The 14,944-nt window shown below is 43.6% G+C and overlaps 2 protein-coding genes across 4 annotated transcripts in view; one reads left to right on the top strand and one right to left on the bottom strand.

The window, feature by feature from the left end:
- The window catches only part of mark4a (MAP/microtubule affinity-regulating kinase 4a), a 33,783-nt gene extending 22,880 nt beyond the window's left edge, over nucleotides 1-10,903 (top strand). For 2 of the 3 annotated variants that reach the window (XM_085288247.1, XM_085288249.1), the window contains exons 15-17: nucleotides 2,355-2,639; nucleotides 5,290-5,334; nucleotides 5,434-10,903. In XM_085288247.1, the coding sequence (XP_085144373.1) occupies nucleotides 2,355-2,639; nucleotides 5,290-5,334; nucleotides 5,434-5,770 (667 nt within the window). In that variant the 3' untranslated portion in view covers nucleotides 5,771-10,903. Of the gene's footprint in view, nucleotides 1-2,354; nucleotides 2,640-4,634; nucleotides 4,718-5,289; nucleotides 5,335-5,433 lie in introns of all 3 variants that reach the window. The other variant, XM_085288248.1, reaches the window with a different exon arrangement.
- Nucleotides 10,904-10,997: 94 nt separating this feature from the next.
- ckma (creatine kinase, muscle a) lies at nucleotides 10,998-14,476 on the bottom strand. The gene is made up of 8 exons (XM_085288250.1): nucleotides 14,329-14,476; nucleotides 12,933-13,140; nucleotides 12,655-12,809; nucleotides 12,360-12,492; nucleotides 12,096-12,267; nucleotides 11,862-11,985; nucleotides 11,579-11,768; nucleotides 10,998-11,494 (listed from the first exon to the last, which is right to left on the bottom strand). Exons 2-8 carry the CDS (start codon nucleotides 13,123-13,125, stop codon nucleotides 11,316-11,318), a joined length of 1,146 nt encoding a protein of 381 aa, XP_085144376.1. The 5' UTR covers nucleotides 13,126-13,140; nucleotides 14,329-14,476; the 3' UTR covers nucleotides 10,998-11,315.
- Between the last annotated feature and the right edge of the window lie 468 nt (nucleotides 14,477-14,944).

Genomic DNA, 14,944 nt, shown 5'->3' with positions numbered 1-14,944 from the left:
GGCTATCAGTCAATGTGGTGCTGTTGACCAAAGACAAAGGAAGAGGAGAGGTGGAAGGCATGTTGGTAGGCAGCAATAGGAAAAAAGAAGGCAGGAATGTGGAGGTGAGAGGGCTGTAAATGTAAAGGGAGAGAGCTGGCTGATACTGTATCTGTGTCAGGATGGAGGTCTATAGGATCGCTTTGGCCAAGAAGAGGAAGTGCGTAAAGGCAGAGGCAAGGATTAAGTGGTGGAAGTTGATGAAGGAAGAGCGTTTCGCAGAGTTCAAGAAGGATTGAGATGGTTCAGGATGAAGTACAGGACAATATTTAAAAGAAGAGGTTAGCAAAGAAAAAGTAGGTAGTCAGGAAGAAGAAGAAAGTAGACAGGTGCACTGAGAGGCAAAGAGAGAGGTGGCAAAGGATGAGGCTTATAGTTAGCTGCATGCGAGGCTGGACACTAAGGACGGAGAAAAAGACTTGTATCAATCGGCTATGCAGTGAGACAGAGCTGGAATTAAGGATAGAGATGGAAATGGGCTAACAAGTGACAAGAGTGTGTTGAGAAGATGGAAAGAGTATATTGAGGAGCTGATGTATGTAGAAAATGGGAGAGAGAGGATGGAGGAAAATTAGTGAAATAAGAAATGAAGGGGGTTAGCAAGGAGGGCAGCTTGAAGGGGATGAAAAATGAAAAGGGGATCAGTCTAAGCAACATACCTGCGGAGATATGAAAACGTCTAGCAGAGACCAGATTGTTTAACACAGTCTGAGTGAAAGGATCCTCGAGGAATGAAGTGTGTGCTGGTATGCTTTTTTTAGAACAAGGGTCATGTACAGAGCTGTAATAACTGTAGAGGGAAAAGGTCGACCATGAAACTATGGTTGTTGAAGCTAGGTTAAGAAGACAGGTGACGAACAGTGAGCACTACAGATGGGATGTTTGGTTTGGGATATAGTATAGAGAAGGTCAGAATGAGCTTCACTGTGTCTTTGTGGATCTAGAGAAAGCATGTGATAGGGTGCCAAGAGAGGAACTGTGGTACAGCATGAGGAACTCAGGAGTGGCAGAAAAGTATGTGGGTGGTGCAGGACATGTATGAGGACAGTGAGGTGTGTGGTGGGACAGCAGCAAGAGTAAAAAGGTTTAGAAGATGGTAATGACCTGCTGTGATGTATGGTTTGGAGATGGTGGAGACGGAGTTGAAGATGCCAACATATTGGTACGTTCTGAAAAGAATACGACATCCTTTTAACCATGACGTGGTTGTCTTGTTGATAATGTGGCCAATTTGCAAAATTAACTGTGATTTTTTTTTTACCACTATTCATCAACAGCATGTTTTAAAGCTCAGTTTTTAAAACCTTACAATTAGTGCTGTCAGCGTTAATCTCTTTAAAATGACCTTAACGCCATAACTGCATTAACATGGCAAATATCCGTAAGCGATAGGTGCACTCTATTTAGTTATTAGCACTCATCAGGCAATGTCTATGGGCAACTGACTGCACTCAGACCAAAGGGGGCTGAATAATTACGCACACCCCACTTTGCAGTTATTTATTTGTAAAAAAAATGTTTGGAATCATGTATGATTTTCGTTTCACTTCTCAGGTGTACACCCCTTTGTGTTGGTCTTTCACATGGAATTGCAATAAAATTGATTCATGTTTGTGGCTGTAATTTGACAAAATGTGGAAAAGTTCAAGGGGGCCGAATACTTTTGCAAACCACTGTATTAATGACTAACCTTGTGTTGTGGATGGATTATCTCAGTGGTTCTCCTGACTGGAGTTTGGTCCGTTTACAGCATCCTGAAATGCGATTGCATTTCAGGATACCTTAACCATCAGGAACCCTCACGTTAACTTTTATCAAGTGGAAAAAAGTTAGCATTCATCCTCCAGCTTCACTGTGCTAATGTGTTTATGTTATGCTAACCATAGCCGTGTAGCTAGCCACTACGTAGCACATCATTATATACCAGCTAGTCCCCCCTCAGTAACCCTACAAACATCACTGCTGTACTTTCTAATTGTGTAATTTTTTCAGAAATCCCTGAGTCAGAACATGTTATGTCGTCTTTAGATGGAAACTAGCGAGCTAACTCCCAACGCCGTTAAACTCCATAAATCCTGCTTTCATGGATGCCTGGATGTTAAACTTAATTGTTACACCTTGTGAAGAAGCTACACTGATCATTTTATTAAAGATGAATTTAGACAGTTTGTCAGTGTTTGTTTGATTTTGGGACTAGAGGCGGAGTTTGGACCCGGAAACGGCTAATGACGTCAGACTCAAAGGCCAGATTATCAAAAATTATAAGTCAATAAGACTAAAGACTAAATCCTGTTTATTTTTCTTCCTCGCTCCAGTTCCCTGGGCCACCGCATGCCGGCAGCGTCTCCCTCCACGCTCAGCATTTCTGCAGCTGGAGCTACAGGCTCATCTTCCTCCTCAGACCGATGCCGCCTGACTCGAGGCTCCACAATCCGCAGCACCTTTCACGGGGGACAGCTGAGGGATCGTGGTCCCCCGGTCTACTCGGCCCCGCCCACTTCACCCACTCTGTCGCACCACGACACCAGCCCATTGACCCATGCCCGCACCAGGGCCACCTCCAACCTCTTCACCAAGCTGACCTCGAAACTCACTCGCAGGTAGACTTGCACTACGTGTGATCTGTATAGTAGTACTGCTGAATACAAGAAACATGACAGTTTCTGTAGCTTTGTAGGTCTTCATTAGGCGATGAAATCAAAACTTCTTTGATTTAACCAGGAAAGTATTTACAGCCTGGGAAAACTGCTCTTTGTACAAGCCGCCTCTTCTGCAAGTGATAGGATAATAAATAATCAATAGAATGATATTGTTTAAAGTAATGGCTCGAGATGAGAACATTTAATAGTATGGCTTATGTATTCCTTCAATATAAATGAGCTATGAGACATTAGCTTACCTTAGCATAAAGACTAGAAGCACGTTATAAAAGCTGTGCTCCAGTTCACCTCCAAACGCCTTCAAGTTTTTTAAATATTACAAATTCAAGTAAAATCAACCAGCTGGTCGTTTCCTGAATGACTTGAAATTTTCATTGGTTAGGCTTTGAACACAGTAGCTTGTAGTATGTGAGTGTAGTTCTGTTACCTGTATCCTTAAGCACTGACATAAGCTATACTCTACAAAAGCTGTAGTCTTTTTAAGAAAGCTGGAGCTGTTTTGTTTTTGTTTTTTTTACTTTTAACAGAAGCAGACTCACAGCTTCTCCCTGCATCATACATTTGTGGAAACCACTTGCTATAACATTAGCAGTTACTACTTATTAAGAAGATAATAGGGGTGTCCATATTCATAGGCTGCATCCTCCTGAGGCCACATTTGTAGGCCGATTACATCACAGCAACGCGACGAAGGCTGTCCAAATTCATAGACTCCTCCAAATGCGTGCTCCTTTTCCCCAGAGTTGAAGGATGTTATTGTTTGGCTTTCAGTGTTTTATTTGTTCATGAGTAAATCGGTTTGGCTGAGATTACAGCTGAGTAAATGTCAAAGGGAAAACTGATTAAACAGAAGTGTGAGATGATCGAGAATTTACACCAGGGTCCTGTTATATTTTAGATAGCAAGGAGCAGACGGCCAAGTTTATTAAACTCCACCGAGGCAGCGATGACGCAAAACTGAAGGCTAGACCGTCCAGTTTCACAGCTGCTCACTTCCGCCTACCTGGCCTTCGGAGGACCCGGCCCACTTAGACTGTGAAGGCCGGGCCCTCGGGAGGATGCAGCCTATGAATTTGGACACCCCCAATATACACGTGTTTGTATGCTAAGCTAACGCTATGTTGGTATTATGTTGTGTTAATGTGACGTTGGGTGAGAGTACTTCTTGGGAAATTTCACTTCTCAAGACAGCTGCTGCCGTTTGTCTTGGACTGCTGCTTCTCACTCGTGACTGAAGTTGTGTTAATCCATAAACATGCAGAAGAACAAAAAAGGATAAAACCTCTGTGCTGGCTCACTACAGAGCTTGACATGAGACATCCATTTTACTTGATCTTATTAATTTTGAGCACAGTAGGAAACAGTCTTAATAATGAATCTGTTACACTACCTCATAGTGTAGCCCTTGCTACATGTACATAGCTTTTATTCAATTTCCATATTCTTATATGGTTATTGAAAAAAGGACACAAGTGTCTCTCACATGTTTTTGTTTTTTGATTTTTGTTTATGGCTTTCTTTGCTGTTCCAGTTGGTGTAAGATTCTTATGAACTCAAACCAAGGACGTCAAATGCATGAAACAAAGTCATGTAGAGTTGATGTAAAGTTCTGTGTTTCATCTTGAGCACAGCCTGGGATGGATCCATGCTTATCAAAACATTTTATCCACCCAGGCCTTTCAGCAAGCCCTGCTGCGGCCCCGGATTATCCCCTCTCCCTCCCAGTCATCATAATCACACATGTCTAATCTTATCAAACCTCAGCTTCATCCTTGCCAATCAGCTGCAGCGCTGCACTCTTTTTCCACCACTTGCTTTCCTGTGATTCACTTATACTCTCTCTTACTCCTCCCCCAAATCCCCTGCTCTTACCCTTTACTCCCTCTTTTTTCTCCATCTTTATCTCGTTCTCTTTTCTCCGTGTCATGGCATCAGGGTCAATCTTGACCCGTCCAAGCGCCAGGGCTCAAACAAATCAGTCTCGGGTTGTACTCTTCCACAAGGATCAAAAACAGTTAGTAAGTTTCCATGTCTCGCTCTTCTTTCTTGTCTGCCTGTGCCGCCCATTTCCTGTCTGCCTGCTCACACTGGAATTTGCTCAAGTTCAGAAATGCCTGATGTTTTTTCATACTGCTTGTCTGCATGCCTCGTGAATGGTCTTCATTCTGTCCAGGTCCCACACACTTGTTTTCAAGCATGGTTGCAATCAAGGAAGAATCAGTGTCATCGTCTATAAAGACTATCCACTAGCATCCTGTGTATACCTGTAGGAATAGTGTTTCCAGTTTGTGGTTGGTGGGGTAAAAATCATTTAATGTTTTCTCCATGTGAAGTTGAGTAAATGAAAGTAAGTAAAATGAAAACGTCGTAACACAGAAGCTGAAGGAAACTGTTTATATCTGCATGCTTTAGAAGTCGTGAGTGAGTGAGGAGTGCCTTTGTCAGGACAAGTTGTTTTGCAACATCACATGCTTGTTGTTGCTGATGCTTGCTCAGTTCCACATTTAATATCCACTTGTTAATGCCGTCTCATCATGAGGCTCGTTGTGCTCTGGTGGATTACCTCTTACGATGCCTGTTTGTCCAACAGGGTCACAAATGAATCTGAGGGAATCAGGAGATTTGCGGTCACAAGGTAAGTACATAAGTTCTGCCTGTGTCGATAGCGTTTAGAAACAGAGAGGATGTCAGATGTCTGACCTTTTTCTTCCTGTTCTTCCCTCCCTCTCCTCAGTTGCCATCTACCTGGGTATCAAAAAGCGTCCGAGCCCCGGGCCGTCGGACGTGGCTGGGATCTGAGAGGCGGCGGGCGGCGGGACCCTGCGGAGGTGGTATTGGCTCTGCGGGAGGCAGCTCTCGGATGTGGCTGCCAGGTCCACCACGCCGGCCCCTTTCTGCTCTCCTGCACCCACGGCGTGGCAGGGGGCCGCGTGGCTTTCGAGGCCGAGGTGTGCCATCTTTCCACAGGCACCTCTGAGACTTCTAACGGGGTGCGCTACACGCGACTCTGGGGGGCGCCGCTAGCTTTTCGGGACATTGCCACCCAAATCTCTAAGGACCTTGAACTTTGATCGAGAGGGTGCGTTTGCATACGAGTGCGTGGTTCCGTGTGAGTGTTGTTGATGTATGTGCGCAAAGGAAATCAAAAAAGGAAAACAAAAAAACAGAGAAGAGGTGAGGGGCTGGACCCGAAAGAAAAGATGTCTCCTTCTGTCTCTTTCAAGACTAACCTCCCCCCTGCACGCACACACGCACACACACACACACACACACACACTGATAGACACACACCTGATCCGTAAAGTCATACAGACTAAAACATCCACCCTCCTACCCCCTGCCCCCTTCTCTCTCCACCCTACCCAACACAGCTCAGCTTTCCCTTCCCTGAGCTACTGCTCCCACTGGACCTGGATCAGATGGAATAAGTTGAATATTTTTTATTGCTACTCCTAGCCATAATGACTCTTTATTTTGTTATTTATTGTTCTGGTCATTGTTTTTACTCACTGTCACTTTCACCACTGCAGAAAATCACCTCCTGTCTGTCTGACATCCTCATCCATCCTTTTTTTAACACTTTTTTTTTATATGTCACCTTTACATTGTGTTACTGTTTTGTTTTTAAAAATTTTAATATTCCCCCCTCACCGATAGTTATCCTGCTGAAATAGTAACATGCACAAACAAGGAAATGGTCCAACTCAGCAATCAGACGAGCAGCCGCAGTGTTACGTTGCTTTGAGTCGGGTAAATACAGCAGTGACAAACACGCCGGATTAAGGTCAGGGGATGGGGTTGACGGGCCGTTGAAACAGCCAGTCAGAAGCTTGAGTGCAGCACGGAGTTATGGCCTCTCAGTCACATTAGTTTCTCTGAGTGACGAGAGCAGACGCTTCAAATTTAGCTAATGTCGGTCAGTAGTAACTGTAAGGTCAAGCTCCATTTTTCAGCCTTCTTTAACGCTAAATCAGTCCAGCTGATTTCCTCCTTTTATTATCCCAGCAAACATTTCAGTGGTGAGTTAGATCAGTGCTCATTCTAAACATCCAACATGGGTTGAAAAATAGTTCCAAAGGGAAAAATGTGCTGATTACAAAGAGAGGACAAAACATTCTCACCACGAGGGAAACATTTCTTATCCTGATCAGCTGATCATTTATCACAGAGAGTCATCAACAAAATGCTTTTTCAGACATAAACAAGGCGATAACTAAATAAAAGCTAATGCAGGAGGACAAAAAGTGTGATGAAATGCACTTTCATCCACAGATAAAACTGATATGAAAACATCCTGGAGAGATGAGATCCAATCAGAACTAATGAAGTTGTGTAGAAGTGTAGAAAGGTTAGATGCGCATATATGATCTGCCACTGTGAAATGGTACAACTACGTCACAGCTAGCTGTCATGCTCCCTGTTTCTTATGTGAGAATCAAAATATCCAGCACTTGGGAGGAAGAGAAGATCAGACATGTGGACACATTTTGCATTTGATGTCAAAGAAAAAAATCCTTTGGAAATGGTGTGGAGCAACTGTTACCAGTCAAAACTAAATCTAAACCAATTTATGACACCTAAATTATGACTCAAACTACGTTATGCTTAAGTCAAAAGGCCAACAGTTACTGTCAAAATTAAGCTGTCAATCACGTGGGTTGAAAAAAGGGAAGACAGATGGTGCTCTTTTCCCATTACCGGTAGTAACCGAGTTATAACCTCCAGTAATGAAAAGAAGTTCAAGTGCCAAACACTGCAGTTCTTCTAGTGGCCACTTGAGGCAGGCTCCAAATGTGAATCAATCTCCATAGACTCTCATCTTCTTCACAGCACTTAATAGCATGCTTGCACTGTGGTACAGAAACAGTGTTGGCCTTTACAGTCCCTTTACAGATGTGTTAACAGATGTGCAACTGTAGCTCATTGGTGTCTGCCAATCTTTGTTAATATGAGCTACTGAACTGGATCCTTGAACTATGTTTGTGGTATTGGTACCTTTTGGATAATTTATAAAGAAATAATCTGGCAAATAATATAGAATTGCCCGAATAATCCAAAAACCAATAGGTCAGCCACAGAGGCTGTATCCATGTGTTAGTCTGTATGACCTGTATGCAGTCCACTGCAATAATGTGTGGGCAAAAAGATTCTATTAAGGCAGCTGCCACAAAGCTACCATTGAGGCTTCAGAATGCAAAGCTAAAAACCATTTGCTGATTTCACTCTGGCTATGTCCATCATTTATATTTCACTATGTTTGCTGGGATAACGCTCTTAAATTATTACATATGATAATTCGGTGCAGTAAGTTGTCCTTAATGACCCTCTATAATAAATACAGGAGCTAAAATTGGCTAAAATCAACGTCCTTCAGTATTTTTGACCGACCCCCAACCGAGTCATTTAGATTTCACCAACCTTCACTTTTCTTTAGCAGCCTTGTAATAAGTCAGTTGTCATTAGCAGAGGTGGGCCGTCACTCACCCCACCACAGACTTAGAGAGATTCAGTATTTCTGGTGTATTTTCAGTGCAGGGCAGCTCTTCTGCCGCTTCTATTCTGTGCCGTGCGATCTCACCTCAGTCGTGATCTCACTTTAGTCGTCGCCTCAGTTCTGTCGGTGGGAAACGCCAAAAAGTGGATCGGCCAAGCAGCAGCGCAAGCGCTTGGATTACACACTCGCCGTCACACACACAGAGGCGGCGTGCACTCCTCTAACGCCCGCCCTTTTTCTTTCTTCTTTTCTTTTTCTTGTGGTACGTGTATTAACTGCTCTGTCCATTACTGATGACCGTGGGGATCAGGGGAGGGGGGAGCGCTCTGTATTCGGAAAGGCACGACGAAGGCAGTGTGGACAGTGTTTTCTTCTTGTTAGTCCAGTTGCCTTTAAAGTGAACTACTCCCAGCGCCTTCATAAAATACACATTTAATGTAAAAAAGTAAAAAACAAAAAAAAGAGAGAGAGAAAAGTGCGAGAGCTTTCTATTCTCCCTCCCTGTTTTTAGTGAATAATGTACTGTGATATTTGCGTAGGCTACAGAGATCATATTGTTTGGCTGCTGATTTACTGTTAATACTGTCTCTCAGTTGTGGCTTTGCTCATGGTGACCTACCCCCACCACCCAGCCCCACCCCATTCCATTCCCACCCCTACATTTTACAGGGATCGCTGACCTTCTGTTCGCCGCCTCCATACGTACCGCCAACTTTATCCGGTCGAGCATTCGTCTTTCTTTATTGCAGGGAAATGGTCAGCCATCATCCACTCTCTCACATTGTTCTACATTTTCAGTCCAGTATGGTGTTTGCTGTTTCACGTAGCCCAGCAGGGGAAGTCGATGTTGACCTGCCCTCCCCCTCAGGGTGAGAAGCAGACACCAGAGTGGACATCAGGAGTCTGTCCTTGTCCTCTCCCTGGACGTTTTTCATTGTGGTGTATATTAGCATTAGGTAATATAGACCTCAATGCACTTTGCTTTGACTTGAATCAGCTCCTTCCAGTGTACCTGTATAGGTAATACCCAGAACTAGCCACTGGAAGGCGCCAATGTCTTAAATGTGAAACACTTCGATTTGTGGATATTTGCACAGGTACTTTATTTATTTTTTAGAATAATATCATTAAAAAAAAACAGGATTTATATCAGTCAGTTGATGGCTGTATATAAAATATATGAATATAGTATATATCTTAGAGCTCAAGGTTTATTTATAGCTAGAGCAAGGGAAGTAATTCTAGATTAAAGCAGTTTCTGTCAGTGATAATGGGGAACAAAACCAAGCTGCAATCTTGCATGAGTTCAGAGTTTGGGTTATACTGGAAAAAATGAAATGTGATGCACACCTTGGACTGGAAGCTTTGTGAAATGCAGACACACACAGTCACTTTTCAGATATGAGTTGCTAAATGAAATGCCAGAATATCCCCCACCCCCCTTCACAAAAAGTAACAGAAGGGCTCATGTGAGACACAGTAACTTCACTCCACCTTGTTGCAACAGGATAGCTTCAGCACTCATTCAAGAGGGCATCTTGAGTTTATAGAAGCCTTTGGATATGCCGTAAAACATACCACAGCGTAGAGTATGAGGTGCAGTCAAAGAATTACAAGACTTGTTGCGGCGAAGAAGACAAGGTCGCAGAGACGCACCTCTGTGTAGCAGAGCAGGCGGTGAGCTGGTATGGTCCAAACACTTGCACGTGCATTTGAGCTGATTGTTCTGTAGTAGGCTGCTACTATAGAACTCTACATTGGAAATACTCAGTTCAGTTTGATTTTATTTATATAGCACCAGATCACAACAAATTCGCCTCTTTATGTTGTGAGGTAAAAACCCAACAATAATATGACACCGAGGGACAAATTCATGCCAGATCCTGGGTCTGAATGTTGGGTCAAAGATGCCCACATGCTGCCTCAGCTCCATGGTACAAAGTGCAAAAGCCTATCTACAGAACTTTGTCTATCACAGGTTTTCATGTTGATAGAGTGACAAAATGTGGAATCACGTCTCTTAAAGTCCTACTTGACATCTTTTACATACACATGACCGTACCATGCTGCACAACAGGAGTCTGTGAACTCTTTGAGTGCACCTCGTACATAAGAAAAATGATTTAGATCCTGCACGAGGACAGCTGCAGTTGGAATAAATTGTGCAGTTTTAACTTGAATTTCCAAGTCCCTGTCTGCATTCAAGCCATAGAAACGTTTCAGGTTGTTTGCTGAGCATTTCAGCTGGAACTTTTGAACTAAATAGGTTGAAAAAAAGAGAAAAGCAAATAACTTATGGTTAAACAACTCACTCATAGTATAAGATGGATGAATCAGGGGGATTCTACTGTGAAGAATTCTCAAAAAGAGGTTTTGGTGACGTGAGCGTTTGGGTAAATACTTGTATACCTGCTCGGAAAAGGTGTATCACTGGTCTAAATGGTTTAAATGGTGGATGATGACAGTATTAGAAACCCGAGGGGCTCAGTATTTAACATTCACTGTCATTTCAAAACTGATTTTGGATACAGTTAATGTTACATGCAAAAGAGACTTAAGAACACACACAGTTTGACCTGTATGAGTAATTTTACTCTCTTCTACTGTTTAATTCCTCCCATCAGAAGCAAACTGTAACCTGAAATGAGTGGGTGTGATGCGTAAGGAGAACATGGAGCTGAAGATGAATAAAATTCACTGATGTTGGCAATTTTTTCCGTCATTTTGCCATCTTGTTTTCAAAGCTACTACTTTCCAAAACCTCTATCTGTCGATTATACTGCAACAAGACAAAAAACGACTCGTTTAGTTGTTTTACAGGGCACTTTATTATTGAGCAGTATGAGCAGCTTCAATAATCTTTACTTTTTATAACAAAAAGTAGGTGATGCCACATTCGCCAGGCAAGCCCAGCTCAGTGGAGGCTGATCCCAGGATGTTACCAACCAACACGGGAGAACTTAAAAAAAAAAAAGAGGACAGAGAAAAGAAAAAGCAGGAAAGAAGAGAAAGAAGTTTTCAGAGTCAAGAGTCTCTAGTTGAGCGGCTGTTTCCTCTGCGTGTCCATCAGTTGGCTCGATTACACATGAACGGTCACGAGAAAAACGGAAGATTGTCCCTCTCTACTTCTGGGCTGGGATCATGCTGTCAATGCTCTCTCCCTTCTCCAGCTTCTTCTCCATCTCAACCATCAGCTTGACACCGTCAACCACCAGTTGGACCTGCTCCACTTCAGAGGAGCCCAGACGGTCGGCGTTGGAGATGTCAAACACACCACCCACAGAGGCAGTGTCCACACCACCTAAAGAGAAAGGGCAAAAGTCAGAGTCGCAGTGGAGATTTCACTGGGCTGTTCAAGCTGGTCCACAAGCATATGAGTGTTTACCTGTGCCACGCTTCTGCAGACGCAGCCTGGTGAGGATCTCCTCAAACTTGGGATGTGTGCTCAGCTTGGACAGTTTGACATGGACGCCACCACGCAGGCCAGTGCCCAGGTTGGAGGGGCAGGTCAGGATGTACCCGAGATGCGCATTCCACATGAAGCCACGGTTGTGCTTCTTGAAGATCTCCTCAATCTGGCAGGTTTGAAAGAAGAAGAATCGTGGAAACATCCTGAACAATTGTTTTCATTTCATCCCGGCTTTCCGAGGCCTGTTATATCTGCATACCTTCTGCAGGCCAACGCAGAAACGCCTGAACACCTCCCTCATGTTGCCACCCTTCTGCATGGAGATGACACGAAGGTGATCCTCCTCATTCACCCAGACCAAGAAGGTCTTGTTTTCGTTGTGCCTGAGCAGATATAGTTTCACATTTAGGGGAACACACAGATAATGCAGACAAAAGATTTCTAAGGAAAATGTTTCACATTCAGCCTGTTAACACTTAATGACAGTGCTCACCAGATGCCTCTGCCATCAGGCCAGTCACGGGCCATACCAGCGCAGGTCAGCAGGGGAGACACGGGCTTGTCAAACAGGAAGTGATCAGCGATCAGCTGCTCCTGCTCAGCATCAGTCATGGTGTTCAGGGGGTAGTACTTTCCCTTGAACTCACCATCCAGGCTGTTCAGAGCTGCAGTTAGGAGCAAAGCAGGGATAATATTGTCCATACTGACACTGGATGCTTAAATTCAAAGACGCAGTCCTTTTCCTTTGAATACTTACCCTCAATGGACAGCCTCTCAATAATTCTGCGCTCTCCACGGCTGTTGTGGGGGGGCAGGGTGAATCCCTTGATGCTGCGACCAGTACGAACACGGCTAGACAGAACGTAGTTGGGGTCCAAGTCGTCACCACCCTAAAGACAAATAAACTTTGAGTCCCAGGTGAAAAAAGATAAATAAATAACAGAGTTCCTGGAGCAATGCACAGATGTGCTAAACCATTAAATCAGTTCAACATCTGAAGACTTGTGCAGTAAGTCTTTTGTTAAGGTACTTCTCCATGAAATCTGCGGTACCTTCAGGTTCTCATGGTTGAGGTCAGTCTTGTGCTTGTCAGTGGGCTTGTATCCACCATGACGGTCAGAGATGACAGGGTCAAGCAGATCCTTGAAGACCTCATAGGACTCCTCATCACCAGCAACACAGCCAACAGTCATGATGAAGGGGTGACCTGAAGAATGTAAGTAAGAAGTGTGTGTTCGGAGGGGGAACAGAAATGAAAGAATTAGTTTTTATGGCTAATGTTAATCAGGAATGAAACAGATTTCTTTATCTGATATGAAACATATCTCACCAGGGTTGTCTACACCAGTCTGGATGACATCATCCAGAGTGTAGCCACTGGGTGTCTGTTTGTCCCTCAGCTTGCCATATATCTCCTTGGTCAGAACCTTGGCCATATGGTTGTTGTGCTTGGACAGATCTGGGAACTCCTCCTCAACTTTGTAGTTGAGCTTGAAGTTGTTGTGGGTGTTTCCGAAAGGCATGATTGCTTTCTAACACTGCAAAATGAGGGAAAAGCCTTTGACTAAATCTTGGAACGATAATAAACTGTTTCATCTGGAGATTCTGGAGGTGATCGAAATAGTCACAAAATTTCTGCAGCATTTGGAGATACGGGATATTCTGTGTGACAGCTGCAAGTTTTAAGCGGTGTCGGCAGAGGAATCTTGGTAACAAGTGTCACTCAATTTCCAGCAGCTCAGATGTCACTTTGAAACAGAGTACAGGGAGGAGTGCCTGTTGGCTGGGTATTTTTAGCACAAGTACATCTGAATGTGTACCCTTTATGTCCTCAGTATCTACAAGCAAAGCTTTATACGTACAATCACAACTGTCCTGATTGCACATTGACACATAAATGCACATAAATGAAAACTTGACTGGTCAGTTCCAGCACAGGCGTGTTTTCACTGAAAGCACTACAAGGTCTTTGTGTCACTGTACAGGATTTCTGCAACAGTATAATTGTCACAATGCTGAAAGAAGCCTGATTAGCAGCACACTTGTCCAGCTACTGCGATCCAACAATATATACTCTTCTTACTCTCATTACCTGATAAGCTGTTCAACATGAGTACGTACATGATGCATGCAATGACGCACTCGTTACATCACATGAAATATGATCTGCACCTCAGTCCCAAACTGATTTACAAAATTAGCCGTTCTTTAAATCAGTAATCCCTTTCAATGTGACAATTTTCTGATTAGTTTACAGCCAAAAAGCTCCAAAAGTGTAACTTTGAAACAGCAAAAGTCGCAGATGACACATGGGGGACTTCAGTCTGTCTCTCCTACATGTATCAAACTGCGAAGCACCTGTCCACATAAATCACTGTCCAAAAGAAAATCATATGCAGAGAGCGAGAATAAAGAGTGGAGTGACACAAGTTATCACTGGAACCACAGCCTGTCTGTTAAAGCATGATCTTTAAGCTTAATCTTAACGGAGAACAATTCAATGAAATTAGCTCTTTTTTTAATGCATCATATGGATGCAAATGTACCAGATTTGTTGCACAATTATCCTTTGATTTCATCATGGACTTCATGTCCACAGCTTTTCATTAAAAGAAAAAGTAGCCAGAACTAATTGTTTGTGCTATTTTAAATGCTTTGCTTGTTCTCCCAATCCATATCTCCACGTCTGCTCTTCTTTAACCACACAAAACTAATCATTTCTTTACCTGCACACCAGACAAGTACAGAGGTAACAGTCCTTGGGATCAGATCCTGTTCACCACAGCCAAAATAGGGGTCACCCAACTCTGGAGGTCTCTGGCCCCTCTTTATATACCACACAGACACTAGCCATTGGCTTGGCCATTTTAGTGCCTACTGCAGCCTCATTGGCCAGAGCCTCTGCACTGATACTGCACAGTTTATGAAAGAGACACATTTACAGCTCAGTCATTCAAGACGGGTGCTGCAGCTGTAACCTCACCCCCGTCAGCCTCCGCACACCCCCCCACCAACCCTTGGCCCATACATAGCTGTAGTTGGAGTGTGGGAGCATGTGAAAGGGGAGGAGGAGGTCACATGAGTGAGGCTGGGGTGGTAATGGGGAAAGGCCACTGAAATAAGCTGAGTTTCACTTTTGTCAAACACACTTTGGAGGTCAGGGTTCCTTACTGTAGGTGTGAAGGTTAGAAAGAGTTGGTATTTTCTTCACTTATCAAATGGCTGTTATCTAGAAATGCTCCTCGCATCTTAATGGTGAGCAATGTCCCACCACCCACCGAAGCTGGTTTATGCTATGGAAGGCATAAACACACTGAATCAAACAGAGTGATTGGTCAGGTT

The sequence above is a fragment of the Mchenga conophoros genome, linkage group LG10, assembly GCF_057382185.1.
Source record: "Mchenga conophoros isolate Kocher_MC1m ecotype Shallow Benthic linkage group LG10, M_conophoros_male_GT1.1, whole genome shotgun sequence".
NCBI classification, from domain to species: Eukaryota; Metazoa; Chordata; class Actinopteri; order Cichliformes; family Cichlidae; genus Mchenga; species Mchenga conophoros.
Note: the sequence above shows the minus strand (reverse complement) of the source record. Positions and strands in the feature narration are given on the sequence as shown.

Bases quoted from the DNA above. Each gene is read 5' to 3' on its own strand.
- ckma (XM_085288250.1), bottom strand. From the start codon at position 13,125: ATGCCTTTCGGAAACACCCACAACAACTTCAAGCTCAACTACAAAGTT. The intron at 12,810-12,932 runs GTGAGATATGTT...TACATTCTTCAG, and splicing joins GACTGGTGTAGACAACCCTG to GTCACCCCTTCATCATGACT. The intron at 11,986-12,095 runs GTGAGCACTGTC...ATATCTGCTCAG, and splicing joins CCTGATGGCAGAGGCATCTG to GCACAACGAAAACAAGACCT.